This window comes from Arachis ipaensis, chromosome B9 (assembly GCF_059453495.1).
Source record: "Arachis ipaensis isolate K30076 ecotype BB chromosome B9, ASM5945349v1, whole genome shotgun sequence".
In the NCBI taxonomy this organism is placed as follows: domain Eukaryota; kingdom Viridiplantae; phylum Streptophyta; class Magnoliopsida; order Fabales; family Fabaceae; genus Arachis; species Arachis ipaensis.
The window spans coordinates 9,407,506-9,432,590 of record NC_142444.1 but is presented as its reverse complement, the minus strand read 5'-3'; the positions used below and the strand labels follow the sequence as shown (position 1 = coordinate 9,432,590).

The following is a 25,085-nucleotide window of genomic DNA, read 5'->3' as shown; positions in this document are numbered from 1 at the left end:
GGTTAATGTGAGAGAGAAGAGGAATGTTTTTATAGGTTTTAATTAGGTTTAGTTAATCAGTTTTAAATTTTTTTAATTTTGAATTTAAAAATTTAAAATTAATTATTAATATAAATTAATGTGGTTTTGTTTAGTTTTTGGCTGGTAACCTCTTGGTTCCATATACTTTTCCATTATAAAAATATTCATTGAAGTTTATTCGCTTGACTTCATATATATTTTTGGAGACCACTTTAATAAAAATACTAAAAACGTCTTTTTTTTAAGATGTTTATATGTGTCATGATATTATTGGACATCTTTATTAAACCGGTTAATAATTTTTTTTTAATAAACCAGAACAAAATCGGTTTATTAGAGCAACAATAATAAATTTAATTGTCTGCATCATAATTATTAGACTCGATTTGATCCGATCGAATTACAAAATCTAAACCGAATATTTTTAAATTTTTTGATAAAAAGATAAATATATCCCTAACTTTTTGTTTTGCGAATATTTTAAATCCCTAAAAATTAAAAAATACAATTAAATTTGTAAAAAAAAATAAATTTATTATTATTGTTATATAAAAATCAATTTTATTCTAATTTGTTAAGAAATAAAAAAATAACAAATTCATTAATACGTCTAATAATAATGCGACACCTAAGTGTTTTACAAAAAGACTTTTTAATGCGTCTTTAAACTTTAAAGAGCATCCCCTATAATTTTTTATTTTTATTTCTTTAAGTAGACGAAACTTTAGTTTTGTGATTTCGTGTCAAGTTGGTAGTAGTAGTTCGTTGTATTCAAAGACAGAGCAATCGTTGACCATGTATAAGGTGCAATCAAAACATTTTCTTAGTACAATAATGCAAGAGATCTAAAAGCCGATACAGGAAGTTAGAAGAGCGTGATATATGTTATATATTACATTCACTCTCTGCAATAATCTCAATAATAGTTAGAATTGTAATTCAATATGTCGTCATCTTCTTGTACAACAAAGTACGATGTATTCATTAGCTTCAGAGGTGAGGACACCCGCGAAACCTTCACGGCCCATCTGTCTAAAGCACTGGAAAACAAGACAATCCGGGCATACGTGGATGATCGTCTCCCGAGAGGAGAAGAAATCTGGCCAACACTGGAGGAAGCAATCGAGAGCTCGCTGATGTCGATCGTGATTTTCTCAGAAAACTACGCGACCTCCAAGTGGTGCTTAGAAGAGCTCGTCAAGATTATTCAATGGAGGGAAGATCACGGTCAGGTTGTTATACCAGTGTTCTACAGAACAGAGCCGTCACATATACGGTATCAGAGAGGGAGTTTTGAGAAAGCCTTTGCTAAACACGAAAGAGATTTCGCAGAGAGCGAATCCAACAGAGAGAAGATAAGAAAGTGGAGAAAGGCTCTCAAGAAATCAGCTGATATTTGTGGATGGCACTCCAAAAACTATGCGTAAGTATATGAGAAATAATAATTCTTATATTTTGTTTCAAGTCCACCATCACTGCGGGACAACCGCCACCAGCTATCCGCCGTTACTTTTGTCGTTCTAAATTTTAAATTTTAAATATTAAATTTTAAATTTTAAATTATAAATTAATCTTAATTTATTTTATTTTCAAATATTAGTTTTAGTTTTAGGTTTTTTATGTTTTTTTTTATTGTTGGTTAATTTTCATTTTGTTTTCAGAGACCACATACACAAACTTTGTTTTGTTTTATAATTGTTAGAAAAAAGGACAAATAGGTCCCTAACCTTTTGTCTCGCGGACATTTTCGTCCCTGACCATTGAAAAATACCTTTAAGTCCTTGACCTTCACAAAATTTGGACGGATCAATCCCTCCGTCCAAATGCCTCCATCAAGGACTGATCCGTCCAAATGCCTCCGTCAAGGACTGATCCGTCCAAGTTTTGTAAAGGTCAAGGACTTAAAAGTATTTTTCAATGGTCAGGGACAAAAATGTCCGTGAGACAAAAGATCAAGGATCTATTTATCTTTTTCTCTAATTGTTATTTACGCGTGGTTAATGTTGCCTATCATGTCTTACGATTTTTTTTAAGAAAGGTATTTAATAAATTTGTATTATTCATATGATCAAGTTTAGTAAATTAATTTAAAAAATGAAATTACATAAAGATTTAGTTTTAAACTAACTAAGTTAGAACACATGTGTTTTTATATTGGGGGTCACTTAGATAAAGATGTAAAAAACGTTTTTTTTTTAAAGATATTTTTTAAAAATTAAAATTTAACACATATAATCAATTAAACTGTGTTATTTTTATTAAAATTAGACCGGACAAATCAATTTAACCAAAAATTTAATAAATTAAATTTTAATCCGGTATAAATTAATATTTTTTATAAAAAATGACTACAATATTTCTATTATAAAAAATAACTAAAATATTCCTATTATATATATATTAATTTTAAAAACTCTAAATCCTAATCCTACGAAGAAAATGGTTAGAATTTAGGATTCTCAAAATTAATATATATAATAAGAGTATTTTAGTAATTTTTTATAATAGGGATATTGTAATAATTTTTTATAAAAAAATATTAATTTAGGCCGATTTAAAATTTGATTCACCATTTTTTGGTCAAATTAATTTGTCTGGCCTAATTTTGATAAAAATAACATGATTTAATCGATTATATGTGTTAAATTTTAATTATTAAAAATATCTTTAAAAAAGGATGTTTTAGACATTTTTATCGAAGTAGCTCCTTTCAGGTTTTAGTTAGTTGAACTAACTAACAACAAGTGTCTATGGAACAATAAAACACCTAATAAGGAGAAACGTTTTTAAAAATTATATATATATATATATATATATATATATATATATATTAAAAGAGTTTAATTTTAATATATTTATAGTATAAAATTATACAGTCATCTAATTATATTTGTTTTTTTAATGTAAAAGGTTATTATATATTTTTGTCGAAGTATCATTATGTTGTTAATAGGATTATGCACGTATAAAACTATTTTTATATTTATAATGTATTAAAATTAAATTTATATTAAAAATAATAAAAAATTTAAGTATTCTTCTCTATTCTATCTCCCTTAACAATTACCTTTCACTAGATTCACATTTTTTTTTTCATTAAAACCATAATGAATATAACAGTTAAAGTTGGATGAGTAGTTCGTTGGTTTTCATTTTTTTAGCTTACTTTTAGTGTTAATTGATTTAGAATTAAAGTTCAGTTTGGATAAATAACTTAAATAAGCTCTTTTGAAAAAAAATTTTAAAATATAAAAATTTTTATTAATAACAATTTATAAATAAGTTGTTTTGTGTTTGGATTTTTAGTTATAGAAATACTTATTTTAATTTAAAGTTGTAGCATTTGAGTAAATAACTCTATAATTGTTAGAAGTGAATAGCAGTATTTTTGTATGTGATGAATATTAATAAAATTTTAATTTACAATAATCTTGATGATAATGCCAAATAAATTATTGTGTAATTAGTATTTTTTTGTGACTTAAATAAATTAAACAAAAAACAAACAAGAAAAACAAAGGAACTGCTTAAATAGAATGACAGTTCCGTTTAAGACTATTCTTAAACTCTTTCCAAGGAGAAGAAAGCTCCACATGATGAAGTTATAACAACATCGTCATCTTTGCCATGGTGTCTGTCACCGTGTTTGCATCTTTCATAATCAAACGAAAGTCAATACCCCAATTCCAATGCATGATATCTCTTATTTTGAACACCAACGGATTAATAAACCCAAAACCATCTTGGTGATTAGTAATAAGATTAAACGCTTCTACACAATCCGTCCAATAAATAATATCTCGTTGACCCACATCCCAAGTTAAGACTCTCTAAATAGCAAACAATTCCCCTTGAAGAATACTATTACTCTCAATATATCATTCCCACACATCCCCTTTGCCAACTTCCATTACAATCTCTAATAACGCAAGCAAAGCCAACACTATCACCCGAATCAGGATAACTAGCATCACAATTAATCTTGAAAGTACCAATGGATGAGATTCCAAAAATCATTTAGAATAGAAGGAATGGACGTACGTTGTAATTCAAAAGTATTCTTAAGCTTTGTTTCGGAAGCTAATGCCAGACAAATCACTTTTTCTGGAGGCAAAGTCTCATGAGAATTAAAGATGTCATTATTCCTTTCTCGCCATATCTACCAAAGTCTCGAAAAGAACCTGAACGAATGCTCTATGCTATGATACAAGAACCAGTTCTTCAAATTCAGAGGATGACAAGAAATATCCAACCTATGCCATATAAGCTGAGCTTTTGGACAATCTCGAATACAATGTAAAACCAATTCCTGGCTAGAAAGATATCTTGGGTACCTATCTTATGACGACATACCTCTTATGAAGCAAAAACTTGCAGTAGGAAGAGCCTTCTTAAGACACAACCAAGCTAAAAACTCGTGATTTTCTGGAACAAGCTGGCACCAAAGTCAAAGCCAATTCGCCCACTTCTTCCAACCAAACAGCTGCTTACACAACCACAAGTAACCATTGTGTGAATCATAGATTTTGATAGTAGACACAAACCAATACCAACCCACTTCCGTGCCTGCTTACACATCTCGATTGTGAATCATAGACTTTATTGTGTATGATATGGTAGGTTAAAATAAAAAACAAATGTAAAATGTGTGTCAATGTATATTTTGTTGCTATTTTTTATTTTTTTTATTCCTACTAAAACTCTCTCCTCCTTTATTGGGCCAAGAATTTGCTATAACTAGCTATAAAAATAAATCACATATAAAAAAATAAAATTAAAACTGAGATTTTATACCACACACAATGTTAAATATAAATTTAATAAAAAAATAAAATGGTAAAATGATAAAAAAAATATACCTGAAAGAAATATATACAGTAGATGGTTTAGATGGAATATTACGTGAAAATAAATGGTGATGGAGGGCCAGTATTTCCAGCACAAACAGAAAATATTTTTCACAAAGCCAAGAATAAAAGTAGATATTTTTTTTGAAGTCAATTTTTTATGAAGTGATAGAATGGCTTATTAAGAAGGAGAGAAGTTATATATTTAGGTTCAGTTTGGATAAACAGCTTAATTAAACATTTTTTAAAAAAATAGCTTAAATAATAAATGCTTATACTAAAAGTAGCTTATAAATAAGTTATTTTGTATTTAGTTTTTTAGTTCTAAAAGTGCTTATTTTAAGAGAAGAGTGATAAAAAACTTTTTTTATGAGATAATTCTTTTTTTTTTAACTTCTCTGTGAGTACTAAAATAGCTTTTTAGAAAGCTGCAATTTGATTTTAAAAATTGTACCAGACATTAATACTATACATTTTCATAAGTTAAAAGTTAAAAAAATAACTTATGAACATATCCAAACCGGCCCTTGTACTTCTTCTGAATTAACTTTTTAAGAAGTTAAAACACACGTATTGTGACTTTTCATAATTCAAAAGTAAAAAGAAGTAGCTTTTACTACTTCCTAAGCAGGCTTTAAGTATATAAAGAGAAAAAGGAAATAATAATAAATGAATAAAGTTTTATTTTTATTAAATCACTCTTCCAGTTTACCTCATGACAACAATAAAGAAGTATCAGGGCTCACAAATTCAGCCCAATAGGATACATAAATTCGCTTATAATTTTAGCATTTATTATTTTATCTTATCTTATCTTTATCTTATCTTTATTTGTTCTTAGCTTATCTTTATTTTCTTTTATCTTTCATAAACAAATACTCTATATATATATTTATTTTTACTTTCATAATCAACAATTTAATCAATCAATAAAATTCTTCATACTTTCTTTTCTTATTCTTTCATAGTGTATGCCTCAACCTTCAAATGGCTATTCCCTTTGAATATGATTCCACTTCCTGGAGTTTCTTTAAATATTGAACTATTCTCATAGCGACTTTCATATGATCTTCTTGTGGCTTATGCATAAACTAACTTACTATTCCCACAGCATAAGCTACGTCAAGGCGAGTATGTGATAAGTAAATTAGTTTTCCAACCAGTCACTGATACCTTTTCTTATCTACTAGGTGGCACCTTCTACTATCTTCAACTTGTGATTAAATTGCATAGACGTATCTATTGATTTAAAATTCACCATTCCTGTTTCTGTCAGAAGGTCCAAAATATACTTTTTTTTTTTTGGAAAATAAAGATTTCTTTACTGGATCGTAGAACCTCTATTCCTAAGAAATATTTTAGTCTTCCCAAATTCTTTATTTCAAAGTCTGTAAATAGGTTCCTTCTCAATTTTATAATTTCTTCAGCATCAGTTTCCGTTATGATCATATCATCCACATAGATTATTAGGCAAGTGATTAAATCTTTCCGTTTTTTCAAAAACAGGTATGATCAAAGTTGCTTTGCTTGTACCCATACCTTTTCATGACCACTGTGAATCTTCCAAACTAGGCACGTGGAGATTGTTTAAGCCCATAAAAAGCCTTCTTTAATCGATAAACTTTATGTTTTCTAAATCCCATTGAGAAACCTGGAGGAGCATCCATGTATGTCATGGCCTGAACCAAGCCATGACTGGCGCTTAAGGGACAAGTCCCTCAACAAGCCAAACGACCAAATTTTCAGAAAAATGGACAGAACCTCCTCTATTTCTAGGACCTTACCAACATAAATATTAACTCCCTATATCAATAATAAACATCCATTTCTAAAGACAACAACAACAACCTATTCCAACCATATCCACAACCAAATATATCCAAAATACGCATCATATATATATCAAGTTGATAACTAGAGTATATAGTTAAATCCATAAGTCTTACATAACCAACTTATAATTACTATCTAAACAGTTCAAGATTCAAAATAACATAACCAACACGAGGATTCTGCCTGTGACATATGGAGCATTGACATAATCTAAATTTTTGAGCAAAGGTTCCATTACATAATTACTTAGCCCTTGGAAAAAAGAAGGGCTCACCAAAATGACTAAGATCTATTGAGGGACAGGTGGAATGGAATCTGAAATGACTCCTGTATCTGAAAAACATGGGAATATAATAGGGTGAGTTTTGCAACTCAGTGAGCAAACATTACATCTATAACCCACACGAGACAATACAAATTTTACCATGAAAATTATATTTCTTTCCAAAGATGAGGAATTCATATTAATTAATTATGCAAATAAATAGATAAATAATTAAGCGGAATGAACTGAAATGGGAGTTCTCATTCCAGAAGTCAAATCAAATCGAATATTACACACTTAAGGCGGCTCCACCTCTAAGGGTAGCCCTTTCCTTTAGTATGCCCGTACGGTATAACAGATCTAGCGTGTGGCCTACACGTTAGGCTAGCAACGCCCCTACTAGCTGAGGTCTGAGCCAGATGCATCTAGGTTAACGTCATAACCGCCGTTAACTACGGTTTTCTAGTCAGAGTCTCCCAAACCAATCCAACCCAAATCACTTATAAAAATCTCTAATGCTTATAACATACTACTAAATTCCATAGCAAATCAATATATATAAGATTGCATACTAAAATTTAATTAAAATTTAATAAAGTCAAATAAGAAAACATGTATGCTTTACAAAATATATAAATATCGTCTCGTGTGTATTTTTATAAAATTGTAAATTTCACACATCAATATTTATTTCAAAAATTCAAAAATAACAATAATAAAATATTTTCAAACTCCAAAATGAATGATTCAACAAAAATATTGATAACAATATATTTAAAAATAATTATAGATATAATATCCACTCACAACTTGATTTCAAAGAACCGGAAGCAATTCTGAGCGCGTCAACGAGCTACCAAATGATGTCCAATAACTCTACAACTCTAAAAATATGACAATAATGATATTTGTGAGCTACTAATACTGTCAATTAACATAATCTTACCCATTTTGACAAAAACTTCAAATTCTCTAACCTAAAAATCCTAATTTCGGATTTTACTATACTCACAAGTATAGAGATGACAAAAATTTGAGATATAGCTAATTATTGAGTCAAAGAGTTACCTTAAAGCCTCAATAATAACTGGAACTCAAATTTAAATGCTTCCTTCACTCATTAAGTTGAAATTTCCTGATTTGGAGATTTTGAGAAAATGAGATTTTGAATAAATAGAGATAGAATAGAGAAGAAAAGGAAGCAAGATGATGAAGGTGAGTTTGATAATATTGAGTGGTTGATTGCAAGGAAAAGAGATGAAGAAATCTAGTTGGTAAGAGAAGAGAAATGAGGGTTTTACATTTTTGATTTTTTAAAGGAAATGAAATAGAAAGAGAACAGAAGGGGAGGGGGAGTGTCGAAGAAGAGGAGAAGAGAGAAAGAAAATTTTAAGTGGGGCATGTGCCTCCCACGTGTTCTCCCCTCTCTCTCTTTTTTTTTCTCACACTCTCTCGGTTATTACAATGTACACCTCTTCTTTCAACTCTCCATGCAAGAAAGCATTCTTGACATCAAATTGATGTAATGACCAATCTTTATTTACTGCTATTGAAAACAACACCCTAATGGTGTTAATCTTTGCAACCGGTGAAAAAGTTTTAGTATAGTCGATACCATAGGTTTGCATATAACCTTTAGCCACCAACCTTGCCTTGTACCATTCAATGGTACCATCTGCCTTGTGTTTAATAGTAAAAACTCATTTGCACCTGACTAGCTTTTTTCCTATTGGTAGGATACACTTCTCCCAAGTTCCGTTCTTCTCTACAGCTTCCATTTCTGTATTCATGGCTTTTTGCCATTCAACTTTTTCATTGGCTTCTCGGACAATTTTTGAAATGTCTTTTGTCAAGAGTGTGATGGAGAAAGTCTTTGCAACATTTGCTATTTCTTCTCTAGCCACTCTTATCGGATATCTTGAGTTACAGAAAATATATTCTGGTGAGTACCAATCAGGAGGCATTCTTCTGTTTCTTCTTGGAGGAAGAATAAATGTTTGGTCTCTGGTTCTTCATGTTCCAGTGCTATACTATTATTGTTAGTGGCCTCATTAAAAATAGAGAGTAAATTATCAGATTGGCAATTACTTATCTCTTGTCTGACATTCTCAAAAGGACTTTCATTGGTTGTATGTACTGAGTTGTTTCCTACGTTGAGTGAAGTATGTTTGGTGGCTCCATCTACTTGCTCTATTTGAACAGTTTCTGGACAACAAAAGTTATTTAGCCAACTTGGTGGTTCATTATTGTTCTCCTCCTGAATGCTATGTTGGCAGCTGAAGTAAAATTTGGATTCTAAAAAATCACAATCCATGGTCACATGAACATGACGAGTGATTGGATTGTAGCACCTATACCCCCTTTTGGTGTGTAGCATACCCAACGAAAACATATTTTTCTACACAAAGATCCAGTTTGGTTCTATTGACTTTGAGGGTATGGACAAAGACGGAACATCTAAATACTCGAGGTGGTAAGGTTAGAATAGGCGAGATTGCAGTCTGAGTAGCCAAGACTTATAAGGGTATTTTGTGGTGAAAAACTTGGGTAGGTAGGCGATTCAATAAGTAGGCAGAGGTTGCTATAGCTTCAGGCCAAAAGGTTTTTGGAACTTGTGCATCAAAAAGCATGGCTCGAGTCATCTTAAGTAACTTACGATTTCGTCGCTCAGCCACACCATTTTGTTGGGGTGTATTTGGGCAGGAAGTTTGATGGATAAGGCTATTTTGTATAAAAAAAATTATGCATTGATTAGTTTATAAATTTCCTACCATTATCTGAACGAAGTACTTGGATTTTCTTATTGAATTGAGTTTGAATCATTTAGTAAAAGCAAAGAATTTATCAGGTACTTCAGATTTGTGTTTTGAAAAATATACCCAAGTCATGCGAGAGAAATCGTCCACAAACAAAATATTAAAAATTATTATGGGAAATAGGGGCTGGGCTCCACACATCAGAGTGTATTAGAGAAAAAATAGAATTGACTCTAGTGTTGGTGGGAGGAAAAGAAACTCTGTGATTTTTTGCACGAATACAAGTTTCGCATTTGAGGGGTTCAGTACTACTTGTAAAAAGACTAGAAAATAAAAACTTGAGGTACCCAAATGAAGGATGTCCGACGCCTGTGCCATAACCAAAGTTTCCTGGTAACCGTTCCATGAGCAAGCATGGCATGACCCTGGTGTGCTACTTCATCAACGTAGTAAAGACCTTCTCGCTCAGTACCATGCACAATGATCTCCTTCGTAAGATTATCCTGTAAAAGACAAAAGGTAGAATACATGAGTACTACACAATTTAGTTCCTTTGTTACTTGACTAACAGTTTTGATGATAGTGCAAGGACATAGAGGTAATTTTTTAATTCAATTTTTTGAAATAGTAATGGAGCCTCCTCCTTTAACAGCAATTAATTCTCTACTAGCTGTTTCAATATGGGCTTTTGAGGGTATAGTCAAGCTGTTGAAATCATGGAGGTCATGAGTCATAATATCAGTAGCACCACAATTGAAAATTCATTCATTTTTTTTAATTGGATTCTGATTTTGAGTCTCCCTTTCTTCCTCATTACCTTCTAGCACAGTTTCAGCCTTTACCGCTGCTGCTGCCTTGCCATCGCAACTTGCTTCCTCTCTTCTGGCCTCGCTGCTGCTGTTGGTGACCTCTGGGATGCTTACAGTGGCGGCTCTCTTACTCTGATTTTTCGATGATTTGGGATTATTTTCCCACCAATCTGGGTAACCCACAATTCTAAAGTAGTTCTCTTTGGTGTGTTTCTTCATTCCACAGTGTGTGCAGGAGAGATGACTTTTATCCTCCTTGTCCCGTGGTGACGAACGCTTAAAAGCAGTTTCTGAGCTGCTACGTCCTTGTACGTCTCGTTTTGCTCTATTTTTTGCAGCTTGTCCAATCTCAATTTCTCCTTGTGATGCATCGCCCACGCTGATGGTAGGCTTCAAGATCTGAAGTCGGGCCGCCTCCTTACGGATAGCGGCGTAGGCGGATTCGACTGAAGGAGATGTCTCTTGCTTCAATAAATCCCTTCTGATTATTTCGAATTTTTCATCAATTCCAGTAAGGAACTGATACAATCCCTGTTCTTGTTTTAATCGGTTGAAAATCAGAATATCTTCAGGGCATTTCATAGAATTTGGTTGTTTTCTATTGATGGCCATCTATATGACTTGCAATTTGTTCCAAAATTCCTCTAGGGTATCCTGTCCTTGTCTCTGAATGTTGGCTCATCGATGTAGGTCGTAGATCTGCATCAGATTGGTACTGCTTCCATAAGTGGTTGCGAGACTATCCCATAGTGCATGGAAATTGAGACACGTTGTTCATTAGGTTTGCTTCGATGTTCTGGATAATCCAGGTAAAAACTGTTTGATCTGCTTGTTCTCATTGATCATATGCTGGTTTCGCCTCTACCAGTGCCGGAGGTACCCCTATTAGGTGAGCCTTCTTTCTTCTTCTACCAATTGCTTTTTTCATCATGGATAATTATCTCCATTTAATTTGAAACCAACAGACAAACTGTCAGAATTGATTTGTGATGATTGCATTCCAAGACTATTGCTTAGCATATTTATAATTTGTAATGTCAATTCGTTAGAAATAGTTGATTTTGGGTTGGTAGTGCTGTTGGTTTCTTCAGATACAGACATGTTGGATTTTGGTAGTATTGCTAGGACAATGATGATACTTCTAAGTTCCTAGAACATAACTCTGCTCTAATACCATGTTACTTTGGTACAAAGGATTTAGGAAAGAAATCATATTCATTTCTTCACTTGATTACAAGGTTCTTACCAATATATAGACCAAGAGTACGCTAATTATAAAATAATATCCTAATAAATTACATTAATTTTTTTCTGATTCTCTTTGATATTTTCATGATTTTGTTTCCTAATTATGATATTCTAATAAAATCACCATGCTTCTTTTTCAACTCCCTCCCACAATGAATAATCAATCTTCCAATTTAGCTTAGGATCCAACCAATCCTTATTACATCAATCCAAGTGAAAATCCTACATCAGTCTTGATTATCCCTGTTTTAACAGGAAATAACTACCATTCATGGAATAGATAATTCACTATGGCCATAATTTTCGAAAATAAATATAGATTTCTTACTGGTAGTTCTGTCTGCGCTTCTTTCTAGCAGTTCCATCTATGCTTCCTTCGTGCAGTTCTGTCTATATTTTCTTCCGGCAGTCTGTGCTTCCTATTGGTAGTTCCGTCTGTGCCTCCTTCCTGCAGTTTTATGTGCGCCTCTTTTTCCAGTAGTTCCGTCTATGCATCTTTTTTTTTCTGGCAATTCCGTCTGCGCTCCCTTTTTTCGATAGTTCTTTTTTTTCTTTTTTTTTTCGACAATTTGCACTCTTATCACGCTCTACGCGCCCTCTGAAGATCAATCTTATTGCGCTCTATGCGTTCTCTGAAGATCTTCCGCTGCTTGCTCTCTCTCTCAAGCACAAGATCTCTTTCTCTGAAGATCGCCCTCACTCTTTCTTTATATTCCTTTGCATTGCACGTACCTCCACGCGCCTTTTTTTGAAGATCACTGCTTGCTTTCATCTCTTTCTATGTTTTTGCCGTCGACAGCTCTAGCTCCGCCGCACGCATCTTCCTTTGCGTTATTACGTCATACGCGTCTTCTTCAATCATTTCATTAGAACTTGTCCAAGCGGTAGATTATTGACATCTTTCATCCACCAGCTTGCGGGGGCGTATTAAACCACTCTTCCACCTTAGCCCATGATAATAATAAAGAAGCCTCGCGGCCCAATACATAAATTCCATTACAATTTTAATCTTTATTATTTTATCTTATCTTAGCTTTATTTGTTTTTATCTTATTTTTATTTGCTTTTATCTTTCATAAACAAATGCTCTATATATATTTAGTTTTACTTTCATAATAAAAAATTCAATCAATCAATAAAATTCTTCGTACTTTATTTTTTTATTCTTTCATAGTTTTATCACTTTTTTTATTTTTACCTTTTTGTTTACAAAACCCTAAAAGCAAAACAACTAAAAATAAAAAAATCAAATACTTTGGTTTTTATATATTCGAAATACAGTTCTGAAGGCCACTTTTCCCCTTAGTCAAAACATAATAATGTCTTAAAAATTGATGAATGGTTTTACAAATATTTTTTTTGATAATTTTTTATATTGAAAATAGACAGAATAAACAAATTTAAGATTAGAAATTAGAAAATGTGAAAAAGAAATTCATTGTAATGTCTAGTATGATAAAGAAAAGATTAACAAAAAAAAGTTTAATATACATATTTATTTGAAAGACCACACCCTACAACCAACAACAACAACAATAACAAAGCATTCTCTCATTAGGTCGAGTCGGCTACATGAATTAAATGATGCTATTGAGCTCTGTCATGTATTATGTCTACAAAGAGACCATTTACATGTAGATCTCGTTTGATCATCTCATAAATGGTCTTTTTAGGTCTTTCTCTGTTTTTCACCCCTTGTCCATCTTTCATCTCATCCACCCTCCTGACTGGGTGTTCTGTCGGTTTTCTTCTCACATGTCCAAACTACTTGAGACGCGATTCTACCATCTTTTCCACAATGGGTACTACTCCAACTCTCTCCCTTATTCTTCCTTTCTTATTTTATCCAATCGCATATAACCATTTATCCATCTCAACATCTTCATCTCTACCACACTTAGCTTATGTTCGTGCTTCTCTTTTGCCACCCAACACTCCGTACCATAAAATAATAATAAAATGAAATAAAAAAACTAAGGAAGAGCAAAAGATACAACACTATAGCAACACAATGGACAAAGACAAATCCCTCTTTAATTTTTGAGTAATTACCTAAATTAGTCCCGAAGAATTTTAAAAGCGGATTTTAGTCCTTAAAGAAAATTAATACATAAATCAATTCCTAAGATTTTACTCCGGCAGACAAATCAGTTCCCAGTTTATTTTTCGGTAGAGTAATTACCCAGATCAGCCCCCAAAAATTTTAAAAACGGACATTTTAGTCCCAAAAAAAATTAATACACAAATCAATCCCTAATATTTTTTTCCGTTAGACATAACAGTCCTGTGTCCAAAAAAATAAAATATAATAATAATAATAATAATAATAATAATAATAATAATAATAATAATAATAATAATTATTATTATTATTATTATTATTATTATTATTATTATTATTATTATTATTAATTGCATAATAATATTGTGCCGTAATTTTTTGTATTTTTTGGACAAAAGTAATAATAACTTTATTCATTATATTTTTATGTATATATATATATATATATAATCACTAAATAATAATAATAATAACAATAATAATAATATTTAATAAAATTATTAGAGATTTTTCTATAAAGAATTTAAAGTTGAAATCATTTGATATTTTTGTATTTAATATAATCAAAAGATGTCCTATTTTAAAAATTATGTTTGTATTAAAAAATATTTTAATTTAAATTTCAAAGAATCATTATTCACCTTATTTGTTTCTAACGTAAAAGAGTATATTAATATTAATATTATTATTATTATTATTATTATTATTTAGTGACTATATATATATATATATATATATATATATATATAATAAATTTATTATTACTTTTGTCCAAAAAATACAAAAAATATTAATAATAATATTATGCAGTTAATAATAATACACTCTTTCGTTAGAAATAAGTAAGGTGAATAATGATGTTTTAAAATCTAAATTAAAATATTTTCTTTTAATACAAACATAATTTTTAAAATAGAACATCTTTGGTTATATTAAATACAAAAATATCAAATAATTTTAACTTTAAATTTCTTATAGAATAATCTCTAATAATTTTATTGATTATTATTATTATTATTATTTAGTGACTATATATATGTATATTATAAATACATACATAAAAATCTAATGAATAAATTTATTATTACTTTTGTTCAAAAAATACAAAAAATTATGGTATAATATTATTATGCAATTAATAATAATAATAATAATAATAATTTTATTTTAATTTTTTTTCGGATAGAGAACTGTTATGTCTAATAGAGAAAAACGTTGGGGATTGATCTGTGTATTAATTTTTTTTGGGACTAAAATATCGTTTTTAAAATTCTTAGGAACTAATTTGGGTAATTACTCTGTCAAAAAATAAACTGAAGATTAATTTGTCTGCCGAAATAAAATCTTATAAATTAATTTGTGTATTAATTTTTTTAGAGATTAAAATGTCAGTTTTTAAAATCTTGATTTGGGTAATTAGTCTTAATTTTTAGGATGAGTAAAAAATGGTTGTAGAGAATAGAATCTGAGTACATGAAGTCAGGTATTGATGTGCATAATTTACTATTTTATTTATCAAGTATGTGCAAAAATAATAAAAGTAGAATTAGTGTAGATGACATTTAACCTGTCTTTAGTTTTTTTTTTTAATATTTTTTATGATTTAATAAAAAGTCACAAAAAAAATATACGTTTAGAACAAATGGGCATTTTTATGGTGTTATAAAATATTTTAAAGGTAATTTTGCCTCAAGAGATTATTTTGATAACTGCTGGCTTAATAATATTTCTTAGACAACAATCAAATTTTCATAGTTCCGTTTATCCTATTTGTTTCTCCATTCATTTTAGGAATGATGATGAACTCATCAGAAAGGTTGTGAATGATGTATTGAAAATGCGTGTCCTAAAGCACCACCTTGTGCCAACAGGCCTGGTTGGAATGAAAGAAATCCGTAAGAGTATTAAACCCTACATTAAGGAACACCGAATAATTGGAATTTGGGGTATGATCGGAGTAGGGAAAACAACCATAGCTAAAATGTTATTTGCAAAATCCTTTCCTCGTTATGAGCATGCTTGCTATGCGGAAAATGCAAAAGAATATACGCCTCAAAGGCTTCTCTCGGAGCTATTAAGGGAAGAAATTTCCACTGATGTAACAGGGTTGGTGAACAGTATTAGCAGCCTTAGCAATAAGAAAGTTCTCATTATCCTCGACAATGTGAAGGATTCTGATCAACCATTGTTAGAAGCAGTGTGTGAAGGGTACAAGAGCCATAGTAGAGAAAGTAAACTTATTATAACAACAACGCATAAGCATTTGATTGAAAAGAGAGTTGATTGGATATTTGAAGTCCAGCAATGGAGCGATTCAAAATCTATAGAGCTTCTTAGCCTGAAAGCATTCGAGGAAACCATCCCTCCAACGCGTTATGAGAGTCTGGTAAATGAGGTCGTTAAGTATGCAGGGGGAAATCCGTTAGCTCTGAACCTTTTGGGTTCAGATCTTCGATCCAAAAGCATTCAGTTCTGGGAAAGTACTTTGGAAAAACTCGAGAAGCATCCTGATAAGGGCATTCATACTGCCTTTAAAAAGATTTATGATGAATTGGAGGAGGTAGAGAAAGAGATATTTCTTGACATTGCATTCTTTTTCCATGGAGGAAAGAAAGATCTTGTCACAAGCATATTAAAAGCCTGTGATTTCTCACCAGTAAGAGGAATAGAGGTCCTTCAAGATAAAGCGTTGATTACCATTATTCCATATAAAGAAACAATCGAAATGCATGGCTTGTTAAGAAAAATGGCTTTTGAGATTGTACGCAAGGAAAACAGAAAAGACCCTAGAAAACGTAGCCGCTTGAGGGATATTGAAGACATTTGTGTTGTACTCCAAGAGAACAAGGTAAAGAACAAGTTGTATCTCTTTTCTTTGCACACCATTTTTATATTGTAGTTTATTTTACTTTTCTTTATTACATTTTTTTTTTCAGGAGACACTTGATACAATTGAAGGCATAATATTAGATTTGTCTCAAATTAAAGACTTGCATTTGAGTCCTGGCACACTTAAAAGGATGAATAACTTGAGATTTCTAAAATTATATATCCCCACGGGTCAGAGTTCTGGTAAGATGATCCTTCCTCCAGACCTTGAGCCATTTTCTGGTAAATTAAGGTACTTTGAATGGCATCAGTACCCTTTCAAGTCTCTTCCACCAGAGTTCTGTGCTAAGTTACTTGTTGAGATTCGCATGCCGCATAGCCATGTCAAGAAACTTTGGGAGAAGAAGCAGGTAAAGATATAAACATACATGCTCATGAGTCATCATCACGTTTTCTTTCTTGTTAAATTCAAATTTGAAGATTTTCCATGCTGATGACTCAGCTCCTTATGCAGGTGGAACAGGAACTTCATAATTTAGAAGGGATCGACTTAAGTGAATGCAAAGAGTTAGAAGAGCTTCCAGATTTGTCTGGGACAAAAAGACTCAGATGGGTGAATCTCTCTGGTTGTGAGAGTTTGTCGATTCTTCATTCATCTGTTTTTTCCTCCAACACGCTTGTTTCTTTGATACTGGACAGGTGCACAAATTTGCAGTGTGTTAAGGCCGAAAGGCATCTGAATTCTCTGCAGCAGATAAGTGTCAAAGGCTGCTCAAATCTCAAAGAATTTGCAGTATCATCAGATTTAATTGAAAACTTGGATTTGAGTTACACAAAGGTTGAAAAGCTGGACGAATCAATTGGGAACCTGCAGAAGCTCAAATGCCTCAATCTAGAAGGTTCAAGAGTTAAGCATCTTCCAAAGGAGCTATCAGCACTAAAATTGCTTAAGGAGTTGAAGCATTCATATAGTGGACTAGTAATTGACAAGCAGCAGCTGCAAGACCTATTTAACGGCTTACACTCTCTACAAATACTACATTTGAAGGATTGTAGGAACTCATTTGAATTCCCCGACAACATCAACGCCATATCAAAATTGCGCGAGTTAAGGCTAGACGGAAGCAATGTGACCAGGTTGCCTGCAACCATCAAGTGTCTTCAAGAGTTGGAAATTTTGTCCCTAAAGAATTGCAGGTGTCTTAAGACACTGCCAGAGCTTCCAGACTCTATCAAGGAGTGCTCTACCGATAACTGCATATCATTGGAGTCTGTATCAGATCTAAAGCCTCTGGCTACAAAGATGGTGGGAAAGATGAAACGCATCTCATTCATTAATAGCTTGAAGTTCTCGGCAGGAGACACATTGCATTCGATCATGGAAGGCATCCATACAACAATGGTGAGTGCTGTATCTAGCAATGTCACGGTAAGAAGCTATGCAACCAAAGTCCATAGCTACAATTACAATAGTGTGGAGGTTTGTTTGCCCGGAGACACAATCCCAGAGCAATTTGCATATAAGACTGAGAAATCCTCCTCCATAACAATTGAACTCCCAGACTCTCCTTCCAACTTTCTTGGCTTTATCTATTCAGTTGTTCTTTCACCGCGTCATGGAATGAAGAAGCACGGTGCCAAAATCCGATGCGAATACAACATTACAGGAGGCACGAATTCTATGTGGGAGGACATAACCATAAGTGAATTGAACTCAGATCATTTGTATATATGGTATGATCCATTCCTCACTGACAAAATTCTTGGACAACATAAGCCAAGTTTTCATCTTGAGTTCAGTATTGTTACTGACACCGGAGAAGTTGATGACTCCATCATTATTAAAGAGTGTGGTGTTCAAATCATAAATGAATCAGACTTGCAGAGATTTTTGCTGGAATTAGATAAGAAGAAAAAGGACATGGAGGAGGAATCATCAAAGCAACAAAGAGAAATGAATGAACAATCATCTTTTGATAGGAAAACCGGTAAGTAACATAACATATTCTTCTACTTCGCTAATTTCATACAATTATGCTTCTATGTATTACGGTGAATGGTTATTTACTAAAATTTGGTCATTTTTGCAATTCTATTAGTTAAAAGTACGGATAATGTAAAAAAAAAAAAAAAATTATACTATCATCTACATTACTAGACATTATATTTGACATTTTCATTCAGTACTTCAATAATCATTCACTACTCCATCTGAAGGTCAAGACCACACTAGCAATGTAGAACAAACGGAAGGTCTTGGGCAACAAAACCTAGGTTCTAAGAAACTGCAAGAGCTGCGCAAAGAAAAAAAGATTGTGCATGCCCAACCCATTAATTCCAGTTTACCTTCACATGGCGGTGAGTTCCCATTTAGTAACCCCGTTCGTTGTCATTCATTATGTTGGATAGTTCCATTGATGAACTGTATTTTCGGTAGAATTTTACTATTTACTTTACTGTTCCAAATCATCCTTGCAATCTTAAGTAAAATTTCTATTTTTGTTACTTTGTTAAGTGTTGAGTAGATGGAACAAAATAAAGCAATTAAAATTTTTAGATGATGAAAATTACAGGAACAAATTTCAAATGAGGCTTATGTCGTCTTTTAATCTTTTTACTTTGCGAAACACATAACTACTGTGATCTATTTTTTTTGCAGTGATCGTGGCTCCTAAGCTGACTGTGAAAGAACTCCGCCGCCACTTGAAGAAGGTAGACAAGAATGCAAAAGTTGAAGGCAACCCTGCAAGAGCAACTCAAGCTACAAATTTAGCTATGGAAACTTCTTACTCTTCTCATTCGAAGATTAAAGGCAAAAGAGTAGAAGATATCCGTTTGAACCAGGTTCCAACCGAAAATGCTTCTACTTCTATTGCACAAACTCGTGATAAAATTGCCATTCCCTCCTTGGATGATCCTCAAGTTGCTCTGGAGTTGCTAAAACACTTCGATGCATCAGCTAAACGCTTCCAAATAACAGAGTTTGTGGACAATCATGTTCTGTATCCATATGATCATTCTATAACAAAAGACCTTGATGTTTCGGCACTTTGTCGTTGGCTTCAAGTTCAAGGGCTTCGTTCAGTGAGCGTTGCGAGATACGCAGAGATGAAGTTCGAAGCAGCCAAACGGGAAAGAGAGGAAGAATTAAGACTTGCAAGAGAAGAAAATGCAAAGTTTGAAGAAGCTTTGAAAAGAATGGAGGACAGGATTTCACATGTTGAATCGTTGGAGAAAAGAGTTGATGATTTGAATTCGGAGGTGGCTTCTTGGAGAAGTAAATATGAAGAAACTGAAAAGTCGCTCAAAGAAACCGAAAAGAAACTTGAAGATGAGAAAGATGTAGGAGCTCAGAAAGAAACTCGTTGGAAAAGAAGAGAGAGTGAGCTGATTACGGAAGCGGCAACTTGCTCGTTTGAAAATTGCAGATCGCAGGTTTCCATTTTATACCCTGACATTGATTTAAGTAGGCTTGGACCTTTCAAGGAGATTCAGAATGGGCAGATAGTATCCCCCTCTGATACGGAGGAGACTGAAAGTGAAGAAGACACTAGGGCCTTTCAAGATGCTGCTCATGGCGATGCCGGTGTCTATTAAATTACTATTTTAAATTGGGAGCTACTTAAATAAAGATACCAAAACCATCTTTTTATGAAGATATTTTGTATAAAAGTGTGATTTATTTATGTGGCCAAATTTTAAATAAAAATAACACTTTCACAACATATGAAATCTAACTCTACAATTCATCATCTAAAGGTCAAAAAGAAAAAATTTTCACATGAAAACAATTATAAAATCTTTATTGGAGTATCACCTTTTAAATTTTGACAATAATCTTTGAAATGAAAAATGATATTTTTGCCTTTTCAAAAAAAATTTCAATTCGACAAAATACATTATAATTCTGAGTTAATACTGGTTATGGGTCGTGAAATTTAACCCCTAATTTTCAATATCTAATTTGTATTTTGAAATTTCAAAGCTAGACTCAAATTGATTTTTTGTTCATTTTTATCGCTGAATAGTTGACATTTAGTTAATATTTGACTCGGTTTTTTACTAATTTTTACACACTCCACACTCCCAATTTTTCTCTCTCGCTCTCTCAGTCTCTCACAAACATTAAGGAGCTTTCACTACTCATTCCTAGACATCATCATATCCTCAGAGTTTATCTCAGCGGTTCGATCCACCTTTGTTTACCGCCAACACATGCTCGTTGCTATTGTCGCACCTCTTGCCGGATTTTTTGATTCGTGTGCTCGTGTGTCGCCACTCTCCTCTATCTGTGCTCAAAATTATTTCTATAATTAATTTATTTTTGTTTTGTTACTGACAATTATAGGCTCATTTTTTTGGATATGCAAATTTTGTGTGTGTTGTATCGGCGTAAAAAAATTGTCAGTAGAATTTATATTCATGTGAATAAGAAAAATGGATGTTAGAGTCCTATTAAAAGTATATTATTTTGGTCAGATTTTGTTACAAACGTCTAAATGAGTGAAATTTGTTTCTGAAAATCCGTTAGATGTTGTTATTCCATTCACAATCTCATTCGAAGAATTAAAAAGTGTGATTTGTGAGAAGATAGATTTTGAAATGTCAAGAAAAATATCATGTATTTTATACAGGTATCCTATATCGGTATTTGGTGGATTCATTCAATTTCAAACCAAATATGTAACTGATGAAGCGAGTATGCAAGAGATGTTTTGAAAGTCGCGCTCAGATGTCGTTCATTGAGTTGTATGTTGAGTTTGAACAATCTGAAGCTGACCGAAATATTGAACGGAAAGATTATAATAGTGACAGTGAAGAAGAGTTTGAAAGCAATTACAAAGTTGTTGGTCCAGATGGAGATGAAGATCAAGGTGACGGCACTATGGAGGCAAATGTGACAGACGTGGCAAATACACTAGCAAACGAACATCCGTTTGAGGGGCCATCTTTCATGCGAACTTTGGATTTGGAGGCCATGCATGCTCCGAAGTTTCCTGAATATATGAATGCAGGTACGTAATTGCCTATATTTATACAAAGGATTAGAATTTTGTTATAATTTATATTGATTGATGGACCAAATAGCATGTGAAAATATACTTAATTAGTATTTGTTTATGTGTTTAAATGGTTAAATTTAAGATAATAATCATTTAGTTAGTTATTGATTTATTTAAATATTAGTTAGTATTTATTAATTAGTATTTATTTACGTGATTATGTTTTTATTTGGTTAAAATTGAGATAATTACATGACGTAAAGTTTATTTATATTATTATTGATGTAGTGAGTATTGATTTTTTATATTAATATTGTAAATATTGCTTCGACATATGAATATTTATTTATGTTAGTATTAATTTTTGGCAAGATTTATTTATAAGTTATAAATAGATTTTACTTTTAATTTGACCAATTAAGTATTTGTTTATTAAATATTTATGGTATGACTGTCGTCGTGGTAGATATTTCTATTGTGGCAGATGGTTAATTTTCTGTGGGAATGAAATTCAATTCCAAGGAAGCTGTTATTATGGCAATGAAAGATTATACCATCCGAAGAGGTGTAGACTACTGGGTGTATGAGTAGGAGCCGTTGACATTTTATGCCAAGTGTACACAGTATGAGTCAGGTTGTGATTGGCTGATCCGGGTTAGCATGATCCGCAAAAAGTACTGTTGGGTTATAAGAAGGTATAATTGTAGTCACACTTGTACCAGAGCAACTATTTCTCAGGTTCATTCAAAGCTGGATTTGAACACAATTGCAAAAGCAATAAAGCCATTGGTAGAGGCTGACCCTCAATAAAGGTGAAATCAGTTATTGCGGAAGTGCAATCGAAGTTCAATTACACCATCAGCTATCGAAAATCATGGTTGGCTAAGCAAAAGTCAGTGAAAAATATTTGGAGGTTGGCAAGCATCGTACAAAGCTTTGCCCATATGGTTTGAGGCCATGTGTAATAAAGAGCCATCAACAGTCATCCATTTCAAAACTATGCTTACATATCAAGGCGATGACTTGATAACTGATATCCGGGTATTACATCGAGTCTTCTGGAGTTATTACTCCTGCATTAGAGCATTCAGATATTGTAAACCAGTTGTCCAGGTGGATAGGACTCACTTATATGAAAAGTACAAGGGTTGTTTGTTGGTTGTAATTTCACAGGATGGTAACAATAATATCATCCCAATTGCATTTGCCATTATGGAGGAAGAGACTTTCGAGGCATGGCACTTTTTTCTTAGTAACCTACGAGGAAGTGCGGCATGGATACCTTGCGTCCAGAAATACCTACCCGTCATCATATCAGGCTGATGGCTAAATTGTGAATGGCTTGGATCTGCAGCCATGAACCCAAGTAACTGGCTAAATGAAACTCCGTCTCCTGCGTCAAACTATGAAGTATTCCAATATCAATTGTTTACGTTGTTCAATATAAATATCATTTTCCTATATTTTCTCGAACTAATAAGATTTGTTTGCAAATTTTTTTTAAGGATTCAAAATATTTTTCAGAACTGCATTTCTAAAGTGGAGATCTTAGTTGATCATTTTAGAATATTAAGAATTAAATTGACTCATGCGACTAATGTTAGAGAACAAAATAACTATTACCCCCTAATCTAAACTTCATTAACTTCAAAAATATTTGCAAAGAAATCCCCATGATCATCCCTATCTTGGATATTTTCCAAAGGTTTTGCATTTTGTTCATTCTTAGTCTCCTCAGAATCATAAAGGGATGCAATCTCTCCATTCCGTATCTCTTTAAAAGCTCCAAGGCGACTTGAATCAATATTAGGATACAAAATTTGTACCTGCAACATACAATTTTGAAACAACGCAACCAACTGGGTTGCCATCTCTGTCTTCAACTCACTTTCCCTCCTATTCCACTCGAGCTTAAAGAGCTCGCCAATTTTTCACATCTTCGAGTTCCTTTTGAGCTTCTTCATATTTTCTTTTCCAAGAAGCCACCTGAGAGTCTAGATCCTCGACTCTATCCTCCATTCTTTTCAAACTCTCTTCCTTCTTGGACGCCTCTTCTCTTGCAAGTATTAATTCTTCATCTTTCTCAGCGATGCTTCTTGCGGCAGCTTCAAACTCCAGCTCTGCGTATCATGCAACGCTCGCGGAACGAAGCGCTTGAACTTGAAGCCAACGAAAAAGTGCAGGACCTCCAAGGCCTTTCATTTGGGAATAATTGTATAAATTTAGAACATGATTATCCAAAATCTCTGTAATATCTCTTTAATTAGAGAATACATGCCTATCCTGTGCTATATAATTATGGTATCATTATTTCACATGCCCTTTTTATCATTATATGTGTCTATCTTTTTGTATGATTTTCTTTTTGTGTATGCCTAAACAATCATATTTGTAAATTGAACTGAGGGGATGATCCTTCGATAAGGGAAAGTGATTGCCAAAATATTTGGAATAAGAATCTTCGGTAAGGGAAGGAAACTCCCACTTTTTTATACCGGTTTGAGCTCAATACCTTACATAAAAGCTACAAGTTAAGAAAGAAAAAAGTATAAAGAAAAAGTTTGCTTGTGCTATTAATTCCAAAGTTGCATCCAGCTTAAGTTATGATTATGTTGAGTGTCTATAAGCTATTATTTCTCTGTTTGGCTTATCTATGTTGATTATGTTATTATATGCATACCATGCCATATTTTTAAAATCCCGCAAGTGGATTAGGGATAGATATGGAGGTGTCACATAGCACTCCTACTGAGATCTTTTAAGTTCTCACCCCTTCTCTTTTCCATACTATCTCCAGAGGAACATGGCACATCGAATAGAGACGATGCAGCGCCCCCGAGGGTGACTTCTGAGTATGATCCCTCAAAGCACGCATGGTAGTTACGACCACTGCTACCGTGCTCCAAACTATCTACTTAGGTCAAGATTTCGTAGGAGAAGACCCCAACTGCCTGTCATAATCTTCCTAGATACGAAAACTTCAACACCCAAGAAATAGTCACCCGAGGTGGTCTACCTCGAATAAGATTCTGAGACAAAGGAAGAGGAATCTATCAGCCCTAGCTAGGAGGAGGACCCAATGGAAGAGGACCCAGAGGAGAAATTGACCTTTCGCAGAAGTTCAAAGGTGGAGTACACACCCTATTCTCCTATTTCAGCACCCCGTCAGATCTTAGTTCACCCCACACAGCAGAATCGGATCTTCACCCCCCGGAAAAATGTTGGAAGAGAATTGCTGGTACCCCAATTCATGGAAGACTGAAGGGTCCCGACAAAAGATAGGATATGATACAAGGATGGGAGTTTCTTCGACGAAATTAGTTAGGACGCGTTGGGTTTTTTGCCATAGTTATTTTTAGGCATTTATTTTTTTTTATTAGAAATCGTACTCATAGGAATCTTGTTGTTATTT

At 32.9% G+C, this 25,085-nt stretch overlaps 1 protein-coding gene across 1 annotated transcript; it reads left to right on the top strand.

The window, feature by feature from the left end:
• Positions 1 to 842: 842 nt before the first annotated feature.
• Positions 843 to 20,296, top strand: LOC107614935 (disease resistance protein RML1B-like). The gene is made up of 6 exons (XM_016317060.3): positions 843 to 1,444; positions 15,633 to 16,689; positions 16,778 to 17,080; positions 17,185 to 18,658; positions 18,888 to 19,028; positions 19,330 to 20,296. The coding sequence occupies exons 1-6, from the start codon at positions 966 to 968 to the stop codon at positions 20,265 to 20,267; spliced, it is 4,392 nt and encodes a 1,463-aa protein (XP_016172546.3). The 5' UTR covers positions 843 to 965; the 3' UTR covers positions 20,268 to 20,296.
• The last annotated feature ends 4,789 nt before the right edge of the window (positions 20,297 to 25,085 follow it).